This window comes from Vidua chalybeata, chromosome 24, assembly GCF_026979565.1.
Source record: "Vidua chalybeata isolate OUT-0048 chromosome 24, bVidCha1 merged haplotype, whole genome shotgun sequence".
In the NCBI taxonomy this organism is placed as follows: domain Eukaryota; kingdom Metazoa; phylum Chordata; class Aves; order Passeriformes; family Viduidae; genus Vidua; species Vidua chalybeata.
This window is the reverse complement of record NC_071553.1, coordinates 1,505,880-1,525,958: the sequence shown is the minus strand read 5'-3', so window position 1 is coordinate 1,525,958 and position 20,079 is coordinate 1,505,880. Positions and strand designations below refer to the sequence as shown.

The 20,079-nt window shown below is 52.3% G+C and overlaps 1 protein-coding gene and 1 non-coding gene across 2 annotated transcripts in view; both read left to right on the top strand.

Moving 5' to 3' along the window:
- LGR6 (leucine rich repeat containing G protein-coupled receptor 6) overlaps positions 1-19,766 on the top strand; it is a 155,373-nt gene extending 135,607 nt beyond the window's left edge. Inside the window, exons 12-18 of the mRNA XM_053963709.1 lie at positions 1,412-1,477; positions 3,884-3,955; positions 5,441-5,512; positions 6,208-6,333; positions 9,987-10,147; positions 15,628-15,708; positions 17,247-19,766. Coding sequence (XP_053819684.1) covers positions 1,412-1,477; positions 3,884-3,955; positions 5,441-5,512; positions 6,208-6,333; positions 9,987-10,147; positions 15,628-15,708; positions 17,247-18,484 — 1,816 coding nt within the window. The 3' untranslated portion in view covers positions 18,485-19,766. The remainder of the gene's footprint in view (positions 1-1,411; positions 1,478-3,883; positions 3,956-5,440; positions 5,513-6,207; positions 6,334-9,986; positions 10,148-15,627; positions 15,709-17,246) is intronic.
- LOC128799681 (U6 spliceosomal RNA) lies at positions 9,648-9,740 on the top strand. Its single transcript, XR_008434800.1, has one exon. It is a non-coding gene; the product is annotated as a U6 spliceosomal RNA (small nuclear RNA).
- Positions 19,767-20,079: the final 313 nt, after the last annotated feature.

Below are 20,079 nucleotides of genomic sequence, written 5' to 3'. Positions count from 1 at the left end.
AGCTCCTGGCTCTGTACAGAACACCCCAACAATCCCACCCTGGGCCTGAGAGAGTAGTCCAAAGGCTCCTTGGGCTCTGGAAGATTTGTCTTTCTTCTCAAGCAGAAATAGATGACAGTCCCCTGAGCAGAGCTGAAGTCCCTTGGTGCCATCAGCACCTTCATCCTGGTATGTTCCCAACAGAGCGTGAGTGACTGAGGCTGCTCTGTTTGTACATTCTGGGCTGCACCTGGTTACCCTCACACTGGAGGAACCAGAAATAACTCCTGGGGCTGGTTCTCCCCCATCACTCTAGCTAAGCTCCAGCCCTGTCAAGCCCAATGTATTGACACAGGGACCAGGGAAAAGTGACTGATGCTAAGTTTTTTTCTCCATCCTGGGTGACAGCCTCCAGAGCCAAGCACAAACCTTTTGCTTGCTTTTCCCTCCCTCCTCCTCTCCACCATGGAAAACTGGTGGTGAGTGGGTTGGCAAAAAAAAATAAATAATTGAAATATTTTAGGAGCAATCTATTGGCAGAAAGATGGAAACCGAGTTTGGAAAGTAGGCAGAGAAACCACATACAAAACTTTACCCTGGGGTAAATTTCCCTTGAACAACCACAAATCCAGTCTCTGCTGGTGGAGGAAAGAGCTGGTTTAAACATTGCTCCTTACCCAGCCTGTTTCAGCTTCAATAAATTCTCATTAAGCTGTGCCAGGGTGGGTTTTCCTCTGACTATCAAGCCACTCTACTCTAGATGCTGATATGACACTGAGCCATGGACCAGTGGCAAAAGGAGTTTGCTGCAAACTGCTTTCGAGTGACAGCACTTGAAAGAACAAGGACCAGAGGTTGTCAGAGTCTGTAATGTTCTGAACCAACTCCCTGTCAATGGCACAACCCTTTCCCTGACCTTGGGAGGAAGCCAGGAAAGGCTGAATGGGGGGCAGGCAATGGGCAGTGGGGCTGCTGTGCCAGGAGGGAAGAGAGAAGCCTGGTCAAATCCTCCCCAGGCTCTGCAGGCACATCTGCAGCTCTGGCAGAAATAGCTCTGTGCTGTGCCCACAGAAAGCAGGGCTGTGCCTGCCAGAAGTGGCACGGGAGGGTTTCACAGCTGACCTGAGGCTGGGGAGGACAAGCCCACCCCAGCTGTCCGAGCAGCTCCATCAGCCCACGGGCTGTGCTGCAGGGAGCTGGGCTGGGGTGGGTGAGTGGGGAAATCATGGGGCAGCCCTGGCCTTGCACAGAGACACCCAGAGCCAGCAGCAGCTGCAGGGTGCAGATCCCACTCGCTGGGGTTACCAAAAGTGGAGCTGTGCAGGATGAAGTGAGGTCACCTCGCTCTCCAGCAGTACCTGCCTTCCAAGGGAGGGCTCAGGGGCACTGCCTTTTGGTGTCCCAACATTCCTGTGCTGTCCTTTTCCTGCAGAGAGCTGTCACACAACCAAATCGAAGAGCTGCCCAGTTTCCACCGGTGCCAGCAGCTGGAGGAGCTGTGAGTATGGAGATGTCCTTGTTTGTGCTGTGCTCTGGGGGAAAAGGGCTGCTTTGAGGAGAGGGGTGGTTCCCACACATGGAACTCCCTAAGCACTGGGAAAGTTGGGCATTGTATCTCATTGTTTGGAGTGCAAATGGACCAGAGCTCCATTCTCTGCCCCTGTGCACATACAGAATAAAGATACATCCCCTGTGCACAAGAGCTTAATTCAGTCAGGTCCTGTCAGAGGTCCCAGACACTTCAAAGAGAAGTAGGATGTGACAGCACTGAATTCACTTCTCTAACTCCAGGCCCACTATGAGCTAATCAAGAATGGGGTTTATGTCCACCATAAATGTCTTCTGCTCCAAGGGGGGCCCCATGCATGGGCACAAAGCAGCTCTTATCCACCCTGCCAGGGCCAGCCCCTCCCAAGAGAAGGGGAATTTTTTTCTCAGCTGTAGCTCTGGAATTGGGTCTTCTCCAGGCCCCAGGAGGCACTGCAGTTGCTCTGAGACAAAGTTATTCACATTTAGCTCAAAATGTCTGGAAATCTGGCTCTACACTAAAAATAGAATGCAAGTTCTTGGCCTTTTTGAGAAAAACTTTTTTAAAAAACAACGAAGATAGACTCCATTATTTTTTACAGAATTCTGTTTCCTGGAAGAACAGATGTATGGGAGCAGCATCCCCATTAAAAAACCCCACAGGAGACGTTGTCCCTGCTCTCTGTAGCACCTCAGCCTGGATAGTCAGACCAGCTCATCCAGCCTCAGCAAACTGGACATGAGAACACTGTGAAACTACATGGAAATGAGAGTACACAGCCCCTGCTGCTTTTTAGGGCAGCTGGGAGAGTACCCCCAGGAAAACATTTGAAAAAAAATAGAAAGTACACCAAAAAAAAGGACAAATGTTCCGAATTTCAAACCTGTAGTTTCACACATTCTGCCTAAGTTCCTTCTTACGAAATTTTATAATATGCCAAATTCAGACTTAACATTAATATAGAATCACATTAAATCTCAGTTTCTGGCTAGTGAATTATAGATTATACCTATATAAATATTAATATTGAATTAATTTTTTTTAATTAAGAGACCAAAATGAGTATTTGGTCCCTTAACCCCAAAGTTTTTGTCCTGTAAGCCCCACCCAGCATCAGTATTCCTGATGGTTTGAAACAAGTCTGGTGGTGCCTGGTGGTACAGCCTGGCCCACAAACAGCTCAGCTGTGCCCTCGCTCTGCTGTAACTGCTGGTGTGCAGACCTTTACCTGCACCACACAGGTCATCCCTCACACCTAAACACCCCTAAATTATATTTCTCAACCTTGCTCCAATACCGTTTCTGCCCAAACTCCACTTCTTCCAAACAGAGAGACCCCCAAATCTGTGCCCAGATCTTCCAGTGGCTCCCAGGTGAAATCCTGGGGCAATGCCAGCCTGGGGCACCACGGGGGCAGCCCACCTTTGGAACAGGAGCATGTGGCCAAATACCAGCTGAGACACTACAGCCAGCACATGTGTGAGATGAGTCAAGATCCTTTCTGACTCTAAAGGCAGGTTAACCACCTGAGAAATGCCCAGGGAGCTGCTGTAGGTGGAGCAGCAGGCAGTGGCTGTCTGCCCCTGCAGAAGGTCATAGATGGGGGGACACTGCTTCTGCAGGTCTGGGAATTCAGGATGGGCATTCTGCAGGAATCTTAGTAAGCATTCACCACTGTTTCACACCAGGGAAAACAGAACTGAGGAACTGAACCTTTCCCACAAGGTGCATGGTTGGAGCATCCAGGATGTCTCCTGGGGATGTGGAGAGTTAGTAGGTCAGTCACAGGGTCCGTGTGAACTCTCACCCTGCTTTTTCCCCTTCCCTAGGGGATAAAGGAGCTGGAAAGGAAATGTGGAGGGCTGAGGCACTTCACGTGCAGATGTGGACAGTGGGTTTTACAAGACATCAAGATATTTCTTCATGAAACACTGAGATACCTTCAGCCCTCAAACCTTCATCCTCACCAAGGCAAAGGGCAGCACCACATGGTCCTTCCTGAAGGGTCACACAGAGCTGGTTGCTGATCACTGGCTCCAAGCTCTCCACTTTTCCTCTGGAAAAAGCAGTTTGGAGGCTTAGGGCAGAGCAGAGTGGGAAACCAGTGTGGGTTTGGGGTTAACAGGGCATCTTTGGCCCCTGCACATCAACAGTTCTTTACTGAGTCATGATGGCATGAAAAGCAGAGGCTGTCTGAGCCCTGGAGCTGCCTGTAGGAGAGAATGGCTTTGACACTTTTGCTGCTCATCCTGTTTAACTCTTGGAATAAGAGTAGGTCTCCCAAGCACAGCAACTTCCACTGTGACAGTGCTGCACTGCACAAAGATCTCCATAACTGCCCTCAGCTCTCTTCTCAAATTAGCTTCTGTTTTCCAGGGGCCTCCAGCACAACAAGATCCAGGAGATCAGAGCAGACACCTTTGTGCAGCTGGTGGCCCTGCGCTCCATGCAAGTATTGGCTGCCAGGGACCAGCTGGGGGCATGCTGGGGAGGGGTCTGTGAGCCCACATGGGCTGGGGAAGCTCCCAGCCTGCCTCTGTCTCTGCTGGGAGGCTTTTCTGTCGAGTCCCTCTTCCATTCCACCTTAGGAAAGAGGAGGGCACAAACCATGCTTTTGGCTTCCCCTGTGCCTGCAGACCCCCCTCCTTACCTGCCCCCTCGTGCCCACACCCCACACGCCCCCCCGACAGGGTACAACTCTGCCAAGGCAGAGCCCACAGCACAGACAGGCCTCCTGAATGCCAGAGGAGCTCAGGGCAGTACCTGAGTGTGCCTGAGCTCCAGCACCCCTGTCCCACACAGGCTGGTCCTGGGCACTCCTGGAACACCCCTGCACAGCATCCTGTTTGGTTTGAAAGTTCCTGCAGAACTTTCTGGCTGCAAACAGGCATTTGGTTTGAAAGTTCCTCCCCACCACTCAAAAGTTCGTGTCCCACGTCACAAGTGCACCCAAGCACTTCCCACACACGCAGAGTCACCTGCCAAGTGCCTGGCACCTTGGAGAGCTGGCAAGGCCCTGAAGGGCACGACTGGCTCTGTGACATCTGACAGTCTTTATTTGCTGTTCTGTTAGGAAGTGAACTAAATCACACCAAATCTGTTCCCATGGTGCAGCAATGTGAGTGCCATTTAATAGTTCCTGGGATCCCATGAGTGTCACAGACACCATGGTTACAGCTGAGGTGTGACAGGTGACACTGCAGACACCCAGGGAAACGTGAGCATGCTGCCCCAGCCCAGTCACACACACAGGTGAGAAAGCTCTGGCAGCTTTGGGTATGTTCTGGGCCCTGTGGAAAGCATTCATCCCACCCAGTGTCAACACATCTGAGCAGCTATCTTCGCTCCCTTAGAGCTGGGGAGGTGAAAGCTGCCCTGTAGTCAGCCCTAGGGCAAAAAATGTCTCCCAGTTTGCTGGTTTCCTCTGCACTGCTTACGGAGGGATGGAGCTCTCTCACTTGGGTGGAGGCAGAGCTTATTGAGGGGACTCAGTGAATCCAAAGCACTTGTGCATGGCAGGAGACATTGTAAAATCACCTTCCCCAGACCCCCGGCCCTATCTGCCCGTGCTGCACCCAGCACTGTGACTGCACTGGGGATGCTCTGGCACTAAGGCATGACCTTTTTGGCATGTTGGCAAAAAAATCCCAAATTTACAGAAATTAAGCCAGAAAATAACATTTTCCATTGGTCCTTTCCCACTGGTCTAAGCAGAGGAGCTCCTGCAAGGCAAACTCTTGTGCCCTCTGTTGTAAACTACCCATATACAGACCCAGATTTGTCTGTGGGGAGCTGCAATGGGACAGAAATTGCTGCTGACCAAGGGGCTACAGATCCCACATGTGCTCCCAGCAGGGCCCTTGGCTAGGCCAGTGTCAGCAGCTTCACTGCCCTGCTCTGCTCTCTTCTAACTGCTGTGTCCTTGCCTTGCAGAGACCTGAGCTGGAATTACATCCAGTTTATTCACCCAGAAGCCTTTGTGACCCTGCACTCCCTCACCAAGCTGTAAGTTGCAGGGATATTTCTTTCACAGTGGACCAGGGATAGGAGATATCTGAGGACCTCAGACTGACTCCCTGGGCTACCAGAACCCCTGGGATTTAGATGTTGGAAGACTGATGTGTTGAGGTGCATGTCTCAGCACTGGTGTGGACAGAACAAATCCCAAGTTTCTTATTAATACTATTAATAAAGGGATGATGAAGTGCAGGAGGGGCCATCTTCAAGATGCTCTCATCCTGAACACTAAACCTCCATTTCCTGATGCTTCCACAGCCACCTTAGATGCCTTTAAGGAAGATCAGCATGATGGGCTGTTTCTGCAAGAGTCACTGCAGACCATCTGTGCTGGCTCTGGAGGGCTCCCAGTTCCCAGCCCCCTCTCTAAGACTCTTGGGTATTTTATGGGCTGGGAGCTGCAGTCATCCCTGACCTACAGTGGAGGAGGAGATGTGTGGGGCACGTACGTGCACAACGAGGGAGATACCACCCAGAGCTTCCAGCATGGCCACTAACCCCAGCCCCTCACTTTCCCAGGACTGCAGTGTTTATCTCCAGAGGTTCCTGGCCCCAGTGCAGCACCCAGCCCCATTTCAGCATCACATCAAGGGAGCAACTGAGGCAGTGCCCTCTGCTTGGCTGAGATACCACTGGCAGCAGAGCCCTGACCGTGGTCTCCCTCTCTGCTTTCCCCTCACCAGGGACTTGACTGACAACCAGCTGGTCACGCTGCCCCTGGATGGTTTGGCTGGACTGACTCATCTGAAGCTCCAAGGCAACCCAGCTCTCTCTGAGCCCTTCACCAAGGAGAGCTTCCCCAAAATGAGGTACTTGGAGTGTTGCTTCTTTCACTTCTGGTATTCAGCACAGGCTGTATTTGCTCACAGCACTCAGCCTCCTGCTCTCCTTGCCCATCTCGTGCTTTCTCTACACTTCCAGGCCCATGGGTTGAGGAAGATTCATCTGCTGCTAACACATCTCATCTTTAATATGTTCCATGGGAGAGCAGTGATGCGCTCCCAGGCCACCACCCCCACCCCAAACACACACACACAAGTGGAAAGCATGGAGCAGGCCCAGCTCAGGGCTCCTCTCAATGGAAAACATTCCCAGAAGCAGTCCTACCTAATGACATCCAGGTTTTCTTCCATAAACTCTGCTTGTGTGGCCATGTCTTGTCTGTTATGGATTAATGAGGAGCCTGAAGGAGTCAAACTGATGAAGAAGAGGCTGCAAAAGGCTCAGAGCAGAGTGCTGTGCTGCAGGCTCAGACTTTCCTGACCCTCCTTGGCTCCTGGGTCTCAGTGTGGCACCTGCCTTTGGGTTTAGACACCCATGGTCCAGAGGACACAAATTCCTCCCAGATGAAGTCATCTCTTCCTTGGGTGTCCCAGGGAGTTCCCTTCAAGCCAAGAAAGCATGAGCTGATGCTCCCACTTATCCAGGATGGGTTCCCAAAGCTGGAGCTTCTCCAGTTTACACACAGGGCTGGGGTCACAGATCACTGGACCAACACAGGGCTTAAAGTTCAGGCCTGAGGAGAAGTGTGGAGCTCTCCCTTCAGGCTGCCTCAGCAGTGGTGCCTGCAGGGATCTCTCTTTCTGACTTTTTTTTAAAGTCCCTCATAGCTGGGATCTGCTGCATGACTGGTTTCCAAATGGCAGGGGATTCCAGAAGCTTTTGGAGGGTTTTCTACACTCAAGATCATACAACAATAGAATGGTGTGGGTTGGACAGAAACATTAAAGCTCATCCCATTCCACCCCCTGCCATGAGCAAGGACACCTTCCACCATCCCAGGTTGCTCCAAGCTCTGTCCAGCCTGGCCTTGGACACTCCCAGGCATGGGGCAGCCACAGCTGCTCTGGGCAACCTGTGCCAGGGCCTCACCACCCTCACAGGCAAGAATTTTTTCCCAATATCCCATCAAACCCTGCCCTTTCCAGTAGGAAATGAGGATTCCTTGTCCTGTCCCTCCAGACCCTTGTCCAAAGTTCCTCTCCAGCTTTCCTCACAGAGCCTCAGAATGAGAGAATCATTAATGTTGGAAAAGATCTCAGAGATCATCGAGTCCAACCTGTGACTCGATCCCCACCTTGTCAGCGGCCCACAGCACTCAGTGCCACCTCCAGTTGTTCCCTGAACACCTCCAGGGATGGGGACTCCACCACCTCCCTGGGCAGCCCCTTCCAATGTCTAACAAGCCCTTCCTTGAAGGAACTCCTCCTGATTCCAACATGAGTCTCCCCTGGCATAGTTTGAGGCCATTTCTCTCTCCCTGCTGCTTAGTGCCCTGGACAAGAGACCAATCCCCACCTTGTTACAATCATCAGATGTAGGGAGTGATAAGGTCCCTGCTGATGGGGGAGAGCTTCCTTTTCTCCAGGCTGAGCCCCCTCAGCCACTCTCCATATGATTTACTCTCCAGACCCTTCCCCAGCTCCATTTCCCTTTCCTGGACTGAGTCCAGCCCCTCAATGTCTTCCTTGAAGTGAGGGGTCCAGAACTGGACACAGGACTCAAGCTGCACCCTCACAAGTGCCAAGCTGCTTTAGGCACTGGAAGAGACTCTGAGGTCTCCCTGGAGCCTTCTCTTCTCCAGGTGAACCCCCCCAGCTCTCTGGCTCCAGTGCAGAGGGGCTCCAGCCCTCGGAGCAGCTCCGAGCTCTCCTCTGGACCTGCTCCAAAGGGCAGTCCCTTGTGCAGGGTGGGTCCAGTTCAGCACTTCCAGGATGTTTCTCCTCTAAATTAATTCCAATGGCATCTCTTGGGCTGGTTTGCATTTGTACCAGAGAAACTGAGCCTGCAGCAGTGCTTCAGTGAACCATGCCAGGCAATGGACTCATTAACATTCCCTAAATTTTGGGTACTGCCATTAAGCAGCCTTACTCTTGGGGCATATGTCTGGAGGAGTCATCTGGGAGCAGTTCTTAGCCTTGCTGGGAGGATCTGCACCTCCCTACCACCTTTCAATAATAGGATCTAATTTGGAGCTTATAACAGGAAACGAGCTTGTATACAGAGTTTCCAGACCCTCCCGGGGCTCAGCCAGAAATGTTTGGGAACATAAAACAAATGCATATTTTTAGAATATAGAGTTTTACCATATTTACTGATCTTGTCAGAGGACCTTAATTGTCTGGAAAACCTGGGGTTCCTTTGCCTTCATCAGCAGTCTCCCTGACTTCCAGCAAAGCCAAAAATGCAGCTGCTGACAGACAGCCCGGTATTGCATCCAGATGATGCTCAGCTGCTGCTGAATTAACCTTGCAATACATGCTATAATTAGCAACTAACAATTCAACTTTCAAGTAGAAATCAGACATATTTAAATAACTTGCTTCACTTGGGAGTCCTGAGAGTTCCCTGCCTGAGATGGGACTCCTGGAACTGGAGTTTGAAGGTGTCCTCAACAACAAGCAAGGGGAGCCTTGCTCTAGGGAAGCTTCTCCCCTTGAGGGAAGGAAAGGATGCCTGGGAAAACATGGCCTTGGGGTAAAAACTGAATACTATACATTGCATATTAGAGAGAGGGGCTAGTTTATTCTGAGGAGAACAGCAGAAGGGTTTTTAGGAGTGTGGTAGTTTAGGAATGGTATTCTCCTATTTAGTATTCCTGCTAAAACCATGCACCACTCCTCCTCCCCATCTGGAGGCACAAAAGGCCAAGATCATGGGTTGAGATAAGAACAATTTACTAAAAACAGCAATGAGATAAGACACAAACAGTAACAGCAATTATATTAATAACAAAAAGTATAAGAAAAGAAAGTTATTTACATGGAAAGCCCCCAAAACCAAACAAATACCAGATGGCTCCCCCATCACATTTTCTCCTTTTGCCCTAGCCCCCAGCAATGAGTAAGATGGTCCAGAATAACCTCTGGGTCCTGGCCATGCTCCCTCACACCTACTGCAAAAATTAACCCTGTTCTGGCTGGAACCAGAGCTATCCAGGAATTTTAGAGCAGTTTCCAAACCTGGTGTTTGACAGCATTCTATTGACTGACAGTGTCTTAAGCACCAAAAGTGGTGCAGAGACGCCATGGGCTGCCCTGGGTCCACACCCTGTCCTACATGGAGTCCTTCACCAAAGCAAAGTCCCTCTCCACTGTAACCATCACCACACAGACCAGCTTTTGTCATGTCAGCAGCACAGGTACTAAAACTGGAATGATACAGAGAAGATCAGCATAGCTCCTGCACAGAAATTCATGGAGTGTTCCATATTTTTTTTGACTCAGCTGGTTAGGGTACGGTGCTAATAGCACCAACATTGTGGATGTGATCCCTGTAGGGCCCATTCACTTCAGAGCTGGACACGATGATCCTTGTGGCTCCCTTCCAACCCAGAGTATTTTGTGACTGTATAGATGAGTTTCATCTTTGAACAACTGAAGGAACTAAGCAAAAAGTGCAAAGCAATGGAGAGTCAGGTCATGGAGGGGACACACCTTAAAGTTCTGCTTTCCTCTGTCAGAGTCCTGGAGGTGCCCTACGCCTACCAGTGCTGTGCCTACGGGAGCTGCAGCAGCTTCTTCAGGGTGTCCAGCCAGTGGGAGGCAGAAGACATGGCCCCTGAGGAGGAGGATCCCCACAAGAGGACCTTGGAATTGTTCCCAGGTCACACTGATAACCACTGTGAGTAAACAGCCTGCATGGTGATCGGCCCCGGGCAGGGCTGTGAGCTGGGGTGCAATCCTGCATCTGCAGGAGTGGTGCCACTGTCAGAGGTGACACCTGCCTCAGGGAGGGCAGGCTGAGCCTTCTTCAACACAGGTGGCCCACTGCTTTGAACAGGCTTCATTTGGAGACCCTGTGAGGGAGAAGGAGTAGATGTGGCACATCTAAACCTTCACAATGGGACCAAAGGACCTGGCAGTCCTGCACAACCTGGGCATGTTTGTCAATTCGGCCTTGCTGGCTATGGAGGGAGACTGCTCAAGGCACTGGAAGGGGGCTGAGGCTACCTGGGTTTGATCATTAGACTTCTGGGCAATGTGGAACCTTTGGCAGGACATCAGTCTTTGCTCTTATATCATCTAGAAGAAGGACCCTGGGATTAATCTGAGTAAGAGAATGAACTCAAAGACCTGGAATATCCCTCTGACTGGAGGTAGAGAGAGCTCTGTGTGTGCTACTTTTGTGCACACCCTGGGTGTTACAGAGAAGGTCAGGGTTAGGTGTGACAACAGAACATGTTTGGGGAACACAGCACAGGGATTGGCCAGGGAAGCTCCATGGTCGAGCAGCACTTTCTGTCCAAGAGTCAATTTATTCTGTGCTCCAAAGTGCAGCTCTGCACAGACTGCATGAGGCCAGTTCCAGGAGGCCAGCAGAGAGTGCAAGGCACCACTGCACTCCCAGCCCCACAGCAGAGCAGCAGCTCCAGGACAAGGCTGGTGTGATCCCTCTGCAAGAGAATCTCAGAATAACGTAAAGAAAGACATGAACCCCTTTCCTTCCTCTGTAACTGCCAGAGAGTGCAAACAACATTTCAGAACACAGCCTGGATGTGCTTCTATTTATATATTTGTGTAAATACAGTGCACTTCCGAGGCCTGAGACATCCTGTAGGCAAATCCACATGGTAGATGGAGAGGGGGCTGTGCCCCTGGACTCACCTGCTCCCAGGAGCACTGAGCATCCAGCCCCAGCCAGGGGTCCTGCTGCCCTCCCACACCCTGAGCAGGCAGGACTGGATCTGGAGGCAGATTCAGACCCAGAGCTGCTGGACACTGTGTTGTGGGCAGGATGACCAAGACACTTTGTGAAGCAGCCAGCAAGTGACCCACAAGCCCTGCTCCTGCTCCTGCGCTGATCCTTCCAAAGAATAACCTTTAGGCATGCAAAGAGTCCAGCCAGAGGGTAGCAAATGTGATTCCTACTGGCATGATGTGGCTGCAGGAAGCATGGTAGACTTGGTGGTAACACTGGCCAGACAGTACAGAGGAGTCATGTTACAGTCACTGCTGCAGGATTTTATTGTGAGCCAGGTCACTTTTTCCATCATTAATGCAGCCCACACTGTAGCAGTCCTGGTGCAGATAGTTGTGGAGTTTGCCCAGCAAATTATGACATTTGTGGAAAGATCTACTTTGTGACAAGAGGCCACAGACCTGCTTTTGCTCGGTACCAAAATCTTTGATGTCCCGAAGGATGCTCTCACCTGGCCCTGTCAGCAGACCAAAACCTACCCCAGGGTCCCAGGCCTCCAGGCCAGTCCCAGCACCACGAGGGGAATGCTGACTGATTCTAAGACCAAATGAGGCTATTTTCAGCTCGTAAAGGCTCCCATTTTCAGATGTTAAAGCATTGGATCTGTTTTGAAATATCAAAGCACAGAAGTGCAAATGTGAAATGCACAGGAACATCATTCCTTATGATGTACAGCTTTTGCAGATGAGTCTCCAGATCTCCAGCAACAGGGTCTGCTCCTGATGATATGGGGTTGGTGATATTGCTGTTTTATTTCATTAATCATGCCTTTATTTCTGTTCCCTGTGCTTCCTTTCTGATGGCCACTGCTGGTATTTAGCTGGGTTATATGAACCTTGTAACACTTTCTCATTAAAGAGGAAAAAAGTTCCCAAGCATTCCTTTCATGCAAGAGGGAAAGTGGTCTGCTGAAGAGAAAATACCTCAGGGCTGTGTTGCAGCAGGTCCAGCCAGGCTTGTCAGGGCACCCGGATGCTGTGGGAGAACTTGTGAGGGGGACAGGGAACACTTGCAGACAGCTCTGTCCTCTCAGCCTTGTGCATTGCTTCCAGTCCTTCCCAAACGAGTCCCCAGAACCTCAGGCTGGGTAATGAAAAGCAGCTTGTCCCAGGCAGCCATGTAGGGACAATAAATGGCTCTCAGTGCCCAGCCCTGCCCTACAGCCTCTCCTGCTCCCATACCCAGCACCCATCCAGCAGCCAAGCCCAGCCCCAGGGGCCACCCAGACACAGAGCACTCGTGGTGCCACAGACCCAGGGCCAGATCAGCTCTTCCCCATCCCCCCAGGGCCCTGGGTGCCTGGGAACCCCCCCACACCACCTGAGGATGTCCCTTCTCATCTGAGTAACAGCCACCTGAGGCCCAAACTAGTGTGGCCAGTGCACATCTCATCATTCTGTCACCTTGTCAAAATGGATATTTAAGGTCTCACTTCCAGCACTTTCAATGTTTGGGATATTATGGAATTCTAGAATGGTTTGGGGTTGGGAAGAGCCTTGAAGCTCTTCTTGATGCCCCCCTGCCATGGCCAGGGACACCTTCCACCATCCCAGGTGGCTCCAAGCCCCATCCAGCCTGGCCTTGAGCACTTCCAGGGATGGGGCAGCCACAGGTTCTCTCCAGCTCTCTTGGCACCCCTTTAGACACTGGAAGGGTCTCTAAATCCTGGGGCCTTCTCTTCTCCAGGCTGGGCAATCCCACCTGTCTGAGCCTCTTGGATTACAACTGGCAGTGTTTAGCACACACCCCCTGCCCCAAGTCTGTCCCCTGTGGCTGAACAGACACCCAAAGATGGCTCAGGGACCTGTCACCAGGACAGCCCCCAGCAGTCCCCAGCAGCTCCCAACAGTGCTGCAGAGGAGGGCAGGAGAAGAGCCCTGGGGCACTTCCATCACCACCCCAGCCACTCCCTTTGGGACCTCTGGTTTGAGGACAGAAAGGGACAAATTCACTTAGGAGCACGTGTTTGCAATGATGGAACAAAGCTGTGGGAAGTGAGAAGGGAGCACATGTGTATGGATATCCTGGGCAGTGGGACACTGCTTCCCCAGCCCAGCACCTCCAGCAGCTTGTGGAGTTACTAATGAACTTCTGGAACCACCTGGCAAACCCTGCAGGGGCCTTAGAGATACACTTCTACTTCTGTCACTCAAGAAAGCTACTCCAGACCCCAAACAGGATCTGCCCAGGCCTCTTGCAGCCACCCTCACACCGAGGAGAGAGCAGGTCCCTGCAAACCCAGGGACTGCCCTGGCTGAGACAGTCAGGACTGAGCAGGGAATGAGCAGACAGCACTAAAGGGAAAAAGCATTCAGCCCAGTGTTTTCTGTTCTATCCCTTCCCCAGCAATTTTGCTCCTCTTCCTCTCACTTGACTTTTGGTACAGGTAGCTCCTTTTTCATGGAAAGGGCACTACTGCCAAAGTGGGTTTTTCCCATAAGACCTCAGAAAGTGGAGGCACCTCAGCAAAATTCAAATAAATAACAGCTTCTTCAAAATCAATGCAGCCTGCCTTGCTGGGACACAACAGCCATTTTCCTTTCTCCACAGTTCCCAGGCTGGAGAGGGACTGGTTTCTAGCAGAGAGCAGTGCATTTTTCACTTTGAATCCCACTGTGCTGACTAAGGATTGCTTTGTAATTCCCAGCAGGCTCCGTAGTCCAGGCAAAATAAAAGATCATCATTTGCTTCAGGAAAATGTTTAACCTGGGCTTAAAACCAGGCTTTGAGGAGAAAATGGATGGCACAGGTTACACTTTCCCAAGGGCTGGGTCTCAGCAGAGCACAGAAAGAGCAAGGCTGTGCCTGTTTTATTTGGGTATCGTGGCTGCACATCACAGCCTCCGCACTGTGGCTGGAAAAGACACTGGAGATTTATAAGACTATAAAATACAAGGATGAAATATTTTTCCATCCCACTGTGAGGGTTTCCTTGCCAGGCTCCAAAGTAGCAGTAATATTTCAATTCTTACACAGACAGATTTTTAAAATTACCTTTTTTTCCAAAGCTCCCTGAAGCTGAGAAAGCCATGAAACTTGTCAGGAGGCACTAAAGATAGCACGTTATTTGTCATCATCCTTTAATCAAATAATCCCAGTCACATTTTCAACCACAGGCAGGGAGCATAGCTCATGAGAAGCACCACTTCTAAACAGATTAGACACATAAATCCCACTCAGGTCAGCCTTATCTTCAGCGCTGTGGAAATTAGGCACAGGCCTTCCTGGCCAGTGTCTAAGCTGCTGGGTGCACACCTGGGCTCCAGCATCAGTCCATTCATGCAAGAGAGAGTTCATCCCACAGCCACAGATCCAGCTCTCTGGCTACCAGGCAAGAACAAAACCACATCCTTTCCCTTTCCTCCCGCTGGCAGAAAACCCTTCCAAGATCTCAATTGGGAGCTGAAGGCTGTGCTGGTGCCATGGGTGGGAACAGGGCAGCAGGACAGCAGCTGTCCTCACCGTATCCCAGTGCTGTCAGCCAACAGGACTTTGGGAACAGGAACAAGGAACAAAGCAGGAAAATACTTCGTGGATTAGGCTGAGAGGATGCCATTCACCCTGTGACAGCCTACACTGAAAACACAGCTGAGGGCTCGGCCCCGTTCCCTTCCAGCAGCTTCTTCTTCAGCCAGAGCTCTCTGCCTGACCCTCAGCAAGCCCCAGCCTGGCTCAGGGTGCAGCTGCCAGCCTGACAGAGGTGCTGGTGCAGGGCTGGGCTCTGCAGCCTGGCTGCACAAACCCCATGGCTGCAGAACCTGCAGCCACAGGCAACCAGTCTGTAAATCCCTCAGCAAATCCTGGGAATATCCACGATTAAAAACAGGGTGCCACAGTCCCAAGATTTTACAGGGCATAAAATAACGCAATAAACCTTGTGTTCCCTTGTCTCTTTGCTGTGGAACTGTTTGGTGGTGGTTGCTGCTGACAAAAAATTTGTGCTGCAAGAAGAGGCTGATGGTTCCCTCTGAACAAAGCCCCAACATCCCTGTTGATGAACAAACATTGGACAAGGCCTGCCCAGAAAGCTCCCATGGAGAAGCTGCATTTGAAGGCTTTGTGTTCTGTAACCACACAGGCTGGAGTATTTTGTTACTTTTAATAAAGAGTGCTGGGAGGAGGGAACCGCAGTCACACAGCTCTGGGATCTGGGGCTCTCACACTTCAAATGTTGGGAGTAACCTAAAAACAGAGGGGTTGGCTACACTGCAACCCACCAATGTTTACAAGATCTTCTCCCTCTACAGCAGTGACTGCAGGGGATAAACTGTACACCAGCAGCTACTTTGAACTGGCTGGGAAGGTCTATGTGGAGGAGAGGCAGCAGAAAAAGCTCCTGGCCCAGTTAGCTCTGATGGTTCTACTTGTTCTTATCTGAGAATTTCTTGTTCTTTCCTCCCCAGATGACCTAGATGCAGATGATCTTCAGCTGGACCTTGAGGAATCGAAGCTACACCCCACTATTCAGTGCACACCAAGCCCCGGTGAGCAGCCAGGGAAAGAAACCCTTTGATCAGAGTTGGGATCCTTTGAGCTTCTCTCACTCCCCAGGATCCCCCACAACCTTTCAGATCAGAACCTTGATGGGTTGGGCTTAGGCCAAATGGGGGACAGGTGAGGAGTCTCCTCCCTGTTGGATGCAGCTGCCCTCCTAGGAGGGGAGGCCCAGGTCAGGATAAGCCTGACCAGGAACCCCAGGTACCACCAGCTCCTCCAACCTGCTGCACTCAGACCTGGCTCTCCCGTTTCCCTGCATGACTTACACTTGGCTTTGCCTCAGCCAGCCTGGAGTGTTGCCCTTGGTGTCCTGATCATACCTATGGCACTGCAAACTGCAGGGATACTTTGCTCTGCTTCCTGAGGAAGGGAGAGCAGGGAGGCACTGGACTGCACATGCTGGCTGGGGCTCGAGGAAGTTGCCTTCTGATTTTGTCCCTGTTCACAGCTCAGTGGGGTCCGACACAAGCACACCTGGAGGCCGGAGAGGTCTGGTTCCAGCCAGCCTCCTGTGGGACACTGGCAAGGACAGACTTTTTACCAGTTGTTCCACTGAGTTTGTTGCAAAAGGAATAAGGTTTCAGCTGAGGGCATGTCCTGCTGCCTGGCACTCTGAGCTTCACCTCCTTTGAGATGAAAAAGATTTCTCCATTTCCTCTATTTTTGTTTGCTCTCCACCACCTAAAACTTCTACCACCCTGGTTTTGTTTTTGCTGAGCCACTCACTGAAACGCTCCAATCCTTCCCAGAGGCAATTTTATGCCATTGCCCACTCTCTCTTTCCCCACTTTTTTCTTTGGTGAACAGCTTCCAGACCAGTCCTCTTTTTACCCCTCCATGACCTTCCCTTATTCACTCCTCCATCCATCCTTTCTTTGCCATCATCCTATTCTTTCTTCCTCCTGACATCCTTCCATGTTCTGCCTGCCCAACCCCTCTGTCCCTCCCTGCCACACCAGCTCCCTCCCTCTCTCCCTCATGCCCAGACACTTCACCTCCTGGTGCTCATCCCCACTCATGCAGAAACAGACACCTCTTAGCCAAGGTCTTGAGTGTACAGAGGGAGGCTGGCAATGCCAGAGCAGGATGCAGCATCCTGGCAGATCTCCACACCACCAACTCCCAGGGGGAATGTGAGAAGGAGCAGTAATGGCAGAGGGGCCCAAGTGCCAGGCTGACACCAGCAGTGTTGGTCGGTCTGGAGTCACATCCTTTTTATATTTTAGGAGCACTGATCAGTTTGTTGTTTCTTACATTTCATTTTGACCTCTCCCTGCACCTTTTTCCCACCCTAGATAAGATATGAGAGGATGCCAGAGGCACTCCAGTGTGAGGTCAGGAGCACAGGGGTGAGCCAAGAGGCAGCTGCAGAAGAGGGTGGACAATGTCATATTTTCTTTGCCAGCCCAAGGCACTCATGTGTCTGGTGGGGCCAGGAGAGGGCTGAGACTTGGCCACCACGCTGAGCAGCACCACTGGAGAGAAGCAGCACCTGCTGGGTGTAACTTTGGGGTTTGTCTTCCAGGTCCCTTCAAGCCCTGTGATCACCTGTTTGAGAGCTGGATCATCCGCCTGGGAGTCTGGGTCATCGTTCTAGTCTCGGTGCTCTGCAACGGGCTGGTCGTCCTGGCTGTCTTTGCTTCCCCCAGCTACCTCTCCCCGGTGAAGTTCCTAGTGGGCTCCATCGCTGGGGCCAACATGCTGACGGGCATCTCCTGCAGCATGCTGGCCCTCGTGGACACCCTCACCTACGGCCACTTTGCCCGCTACGGCGCCAGATGGGAGACGGGTGCGGGCTGCAAGGTGACAGGGTTCCTGTCCGTGCTGGCCTCCCAGGCTGCCATCTTCCTGCTGACCCTGGCTGCCGTGCAGTGCAGCCTCTCAGCCTCCTGCGTGCGGGGATATGGCAAGTCCCCGTCCCTAGGCAAGGTCAAGGCTGCTGCCTGTTGCTGCCTGTTGCTGTCCTCTGTGGCTGCCGTTCTGCCTCTCTTCTCCATTGGGGAATATGGAGCATCCCCTCTCTGCCTCCCATACCCCATCCCAGAGGGGAAACCCACCACCCTGGGCTTCACCGTGGCCTTGGTGATGACAAACATGCTCTGCTTCCTGACCATCACGGGCACCTACATCCGACTCTACTGCAACCTGCTGAAGGGGGAGTTCAGCGCTGTCTGGGACTGCGCCATGGTCAAGCATGTGGCCTGGCTGATCTTCACCAACTGCCTCCTCTACTGCCCAGTGGCCTTCCTCACCTTCTCCTCTACCCTCAATCTCTTCCTTATCACCCCAGAGGTCATCAAATCCGTCTTCCTTGTGGTCCTGCCCCTGCCCGCCTGCCTCAACCCCTTGCTCTACCTGCTCTTCAACCCCCACTTCAGAGATGACTTCCGCCTGCTGAGGCAGAAAGGGCAGGACAAGGGCAGCTTCTCCCAGTCCTGCAGGGCTGATGACATGGAGAAAAGCTCCTATGACTCCACCCAGGCTCTGGTGAACTTCTCCGACGTCGACCACATGTGTGAGACACCTGATTCCCTGGGAGTGCGCCCCATCCTTGACAGCTACAGCTTCCCCTCCATGACGCTCATCCCCTGTCAGCAAAGGGTGGGCACCAGGGGCAAGGAGAGGGGCTGCTCTGAGCGTTGTCCCTGCCTCAATGACAGTGAGGTGCTGATAACTTCAGAGAGCAGGGATCTGTCTGGCAGCAGCCTCCGGATAACCTTCTTCCCCTCCCCACCCACGCCGCCCTACACATCTCACTTATAAACCTCCTTGGAGCAGCCGTGGGAACGGCCCCACAGCACACACCGAGGGCCAACTCCAGTGCCAAGGGGCCAGCAAGGTGACACAAACGGCTCCCTGAAAAGCACCAGTATGACCTGTCTACCCTCATCCCCATCACACCTGCCTGGGCAACAGGCACCACTCTGCCAGCTGCCCCTGGCCTAGAAGGGCTCTGACTGAGCTCCAGACACTCAGGGCTGGCCATGGGAGGAGACAATCCCTGTGTGAGTCTCACTTCTGCTAGGAACTGCCTGGGAGCGAGCCCCACTGGCTCAGGAAGTGGGTCAGGGAAACCTCCTCCTGCTCACCCTGCAGCATCACCAGCCAGGAGGAGGCTGCAGCGAAGCCAAGCTTGTCTTCTCAAGGCAGAGACCTCTTGGCCAAAGCCATGTCTCTGTGGCAACCCCTGGAAATGGCCAACTGCGATGTTGCCACCCACAGGAACCCCAGGCCTTGTCCTCTAGGGCTCTCTGCAGGTCCCACAGACCCCTGGAAAGGGGCTGGTGCCTGTCTCACGCCACCAAAAGCAGCGTATCCATGTGTACACCTACTTTGGGAATTCCCATTCATTCGCTGGAAGCTTCATGGCTTGGACACCGCCCTCACTTCCAGCCAAGACCAGGAGCTGGGGATGCTCAGTTTTTCAATCTGACCCACAGTGTCTCAGAATGGGTCTCTGAAACCCACAGCAGCCAAATCCAAAGAGTTCCCAGAAAATCCCATGTGCTCTGCCTGAGGTCACCCAGCAGCACCGAGCCAAGGCACCCAAGGGCACACCGGGCCCCCTCCATCCCCGCTTCGAACAGCACAGCACACCTGGGGCACTCCTGTCTGCATCCACCTGGCTCCTGGTCAGACATGGTGAAAATGGGGTCTGGCTGCTGCCTCATTGCCCCAGACCTCACTCCTGGAAGAGGCTCTTGGTTCTGGGTACATGTCCCACACACAGAGCAGCCATTCTGGGGACTGCATGTGCCTTCTCCTGTTTTAAGGGCAGGCAGCTGGTGTAGAAGGAGGAAACAGAAATCAGCATTGTGGGATGGTGGCATCAGGAGGACACAGGCCACTGGGAACAGCCTCGAATCCACTCCCTGCAGCTCAGGGATCTCCCAAATCCATTGACTCTGTCACAAACCCTCCCAGTGCCACCCAGTGCAGCAGGGAGCCCTGCGCTCAGAGCTCAGGCTCTGGGCAAAGCTTTGGTTCTGCTGACGTTACTGCAGCTGTTTGTCACTCATTTTCATGAGATAATAAATGAGCCCCGTTGCTGACCAGTGGCTGGTTTCTGTCCTCTTTCACGTGAGGAGCACTTTGGTGGTTCTCTTGGCAGCCAGAGAAGCTGTGGCTGCCCCATCCCTGGAAGGGTCCAAGGCCAGGTTGGACAGGGCTTGGAGCAGGCTGGGCCAGTGGAAGGTGTCCCTGCCCATGGCAGGGGGTGGAACAAGCTGAGCTTTAAGGTCCCTTCTGACCCAAGTCATTCAGATTCTATGATTTTAAATGGAGCTAGGCTGGGAGTCCCGATGTGATAAGGCCACAGTTCTGAGCTGATGGGGACACACTGCAGCAGCCTGAGTGGG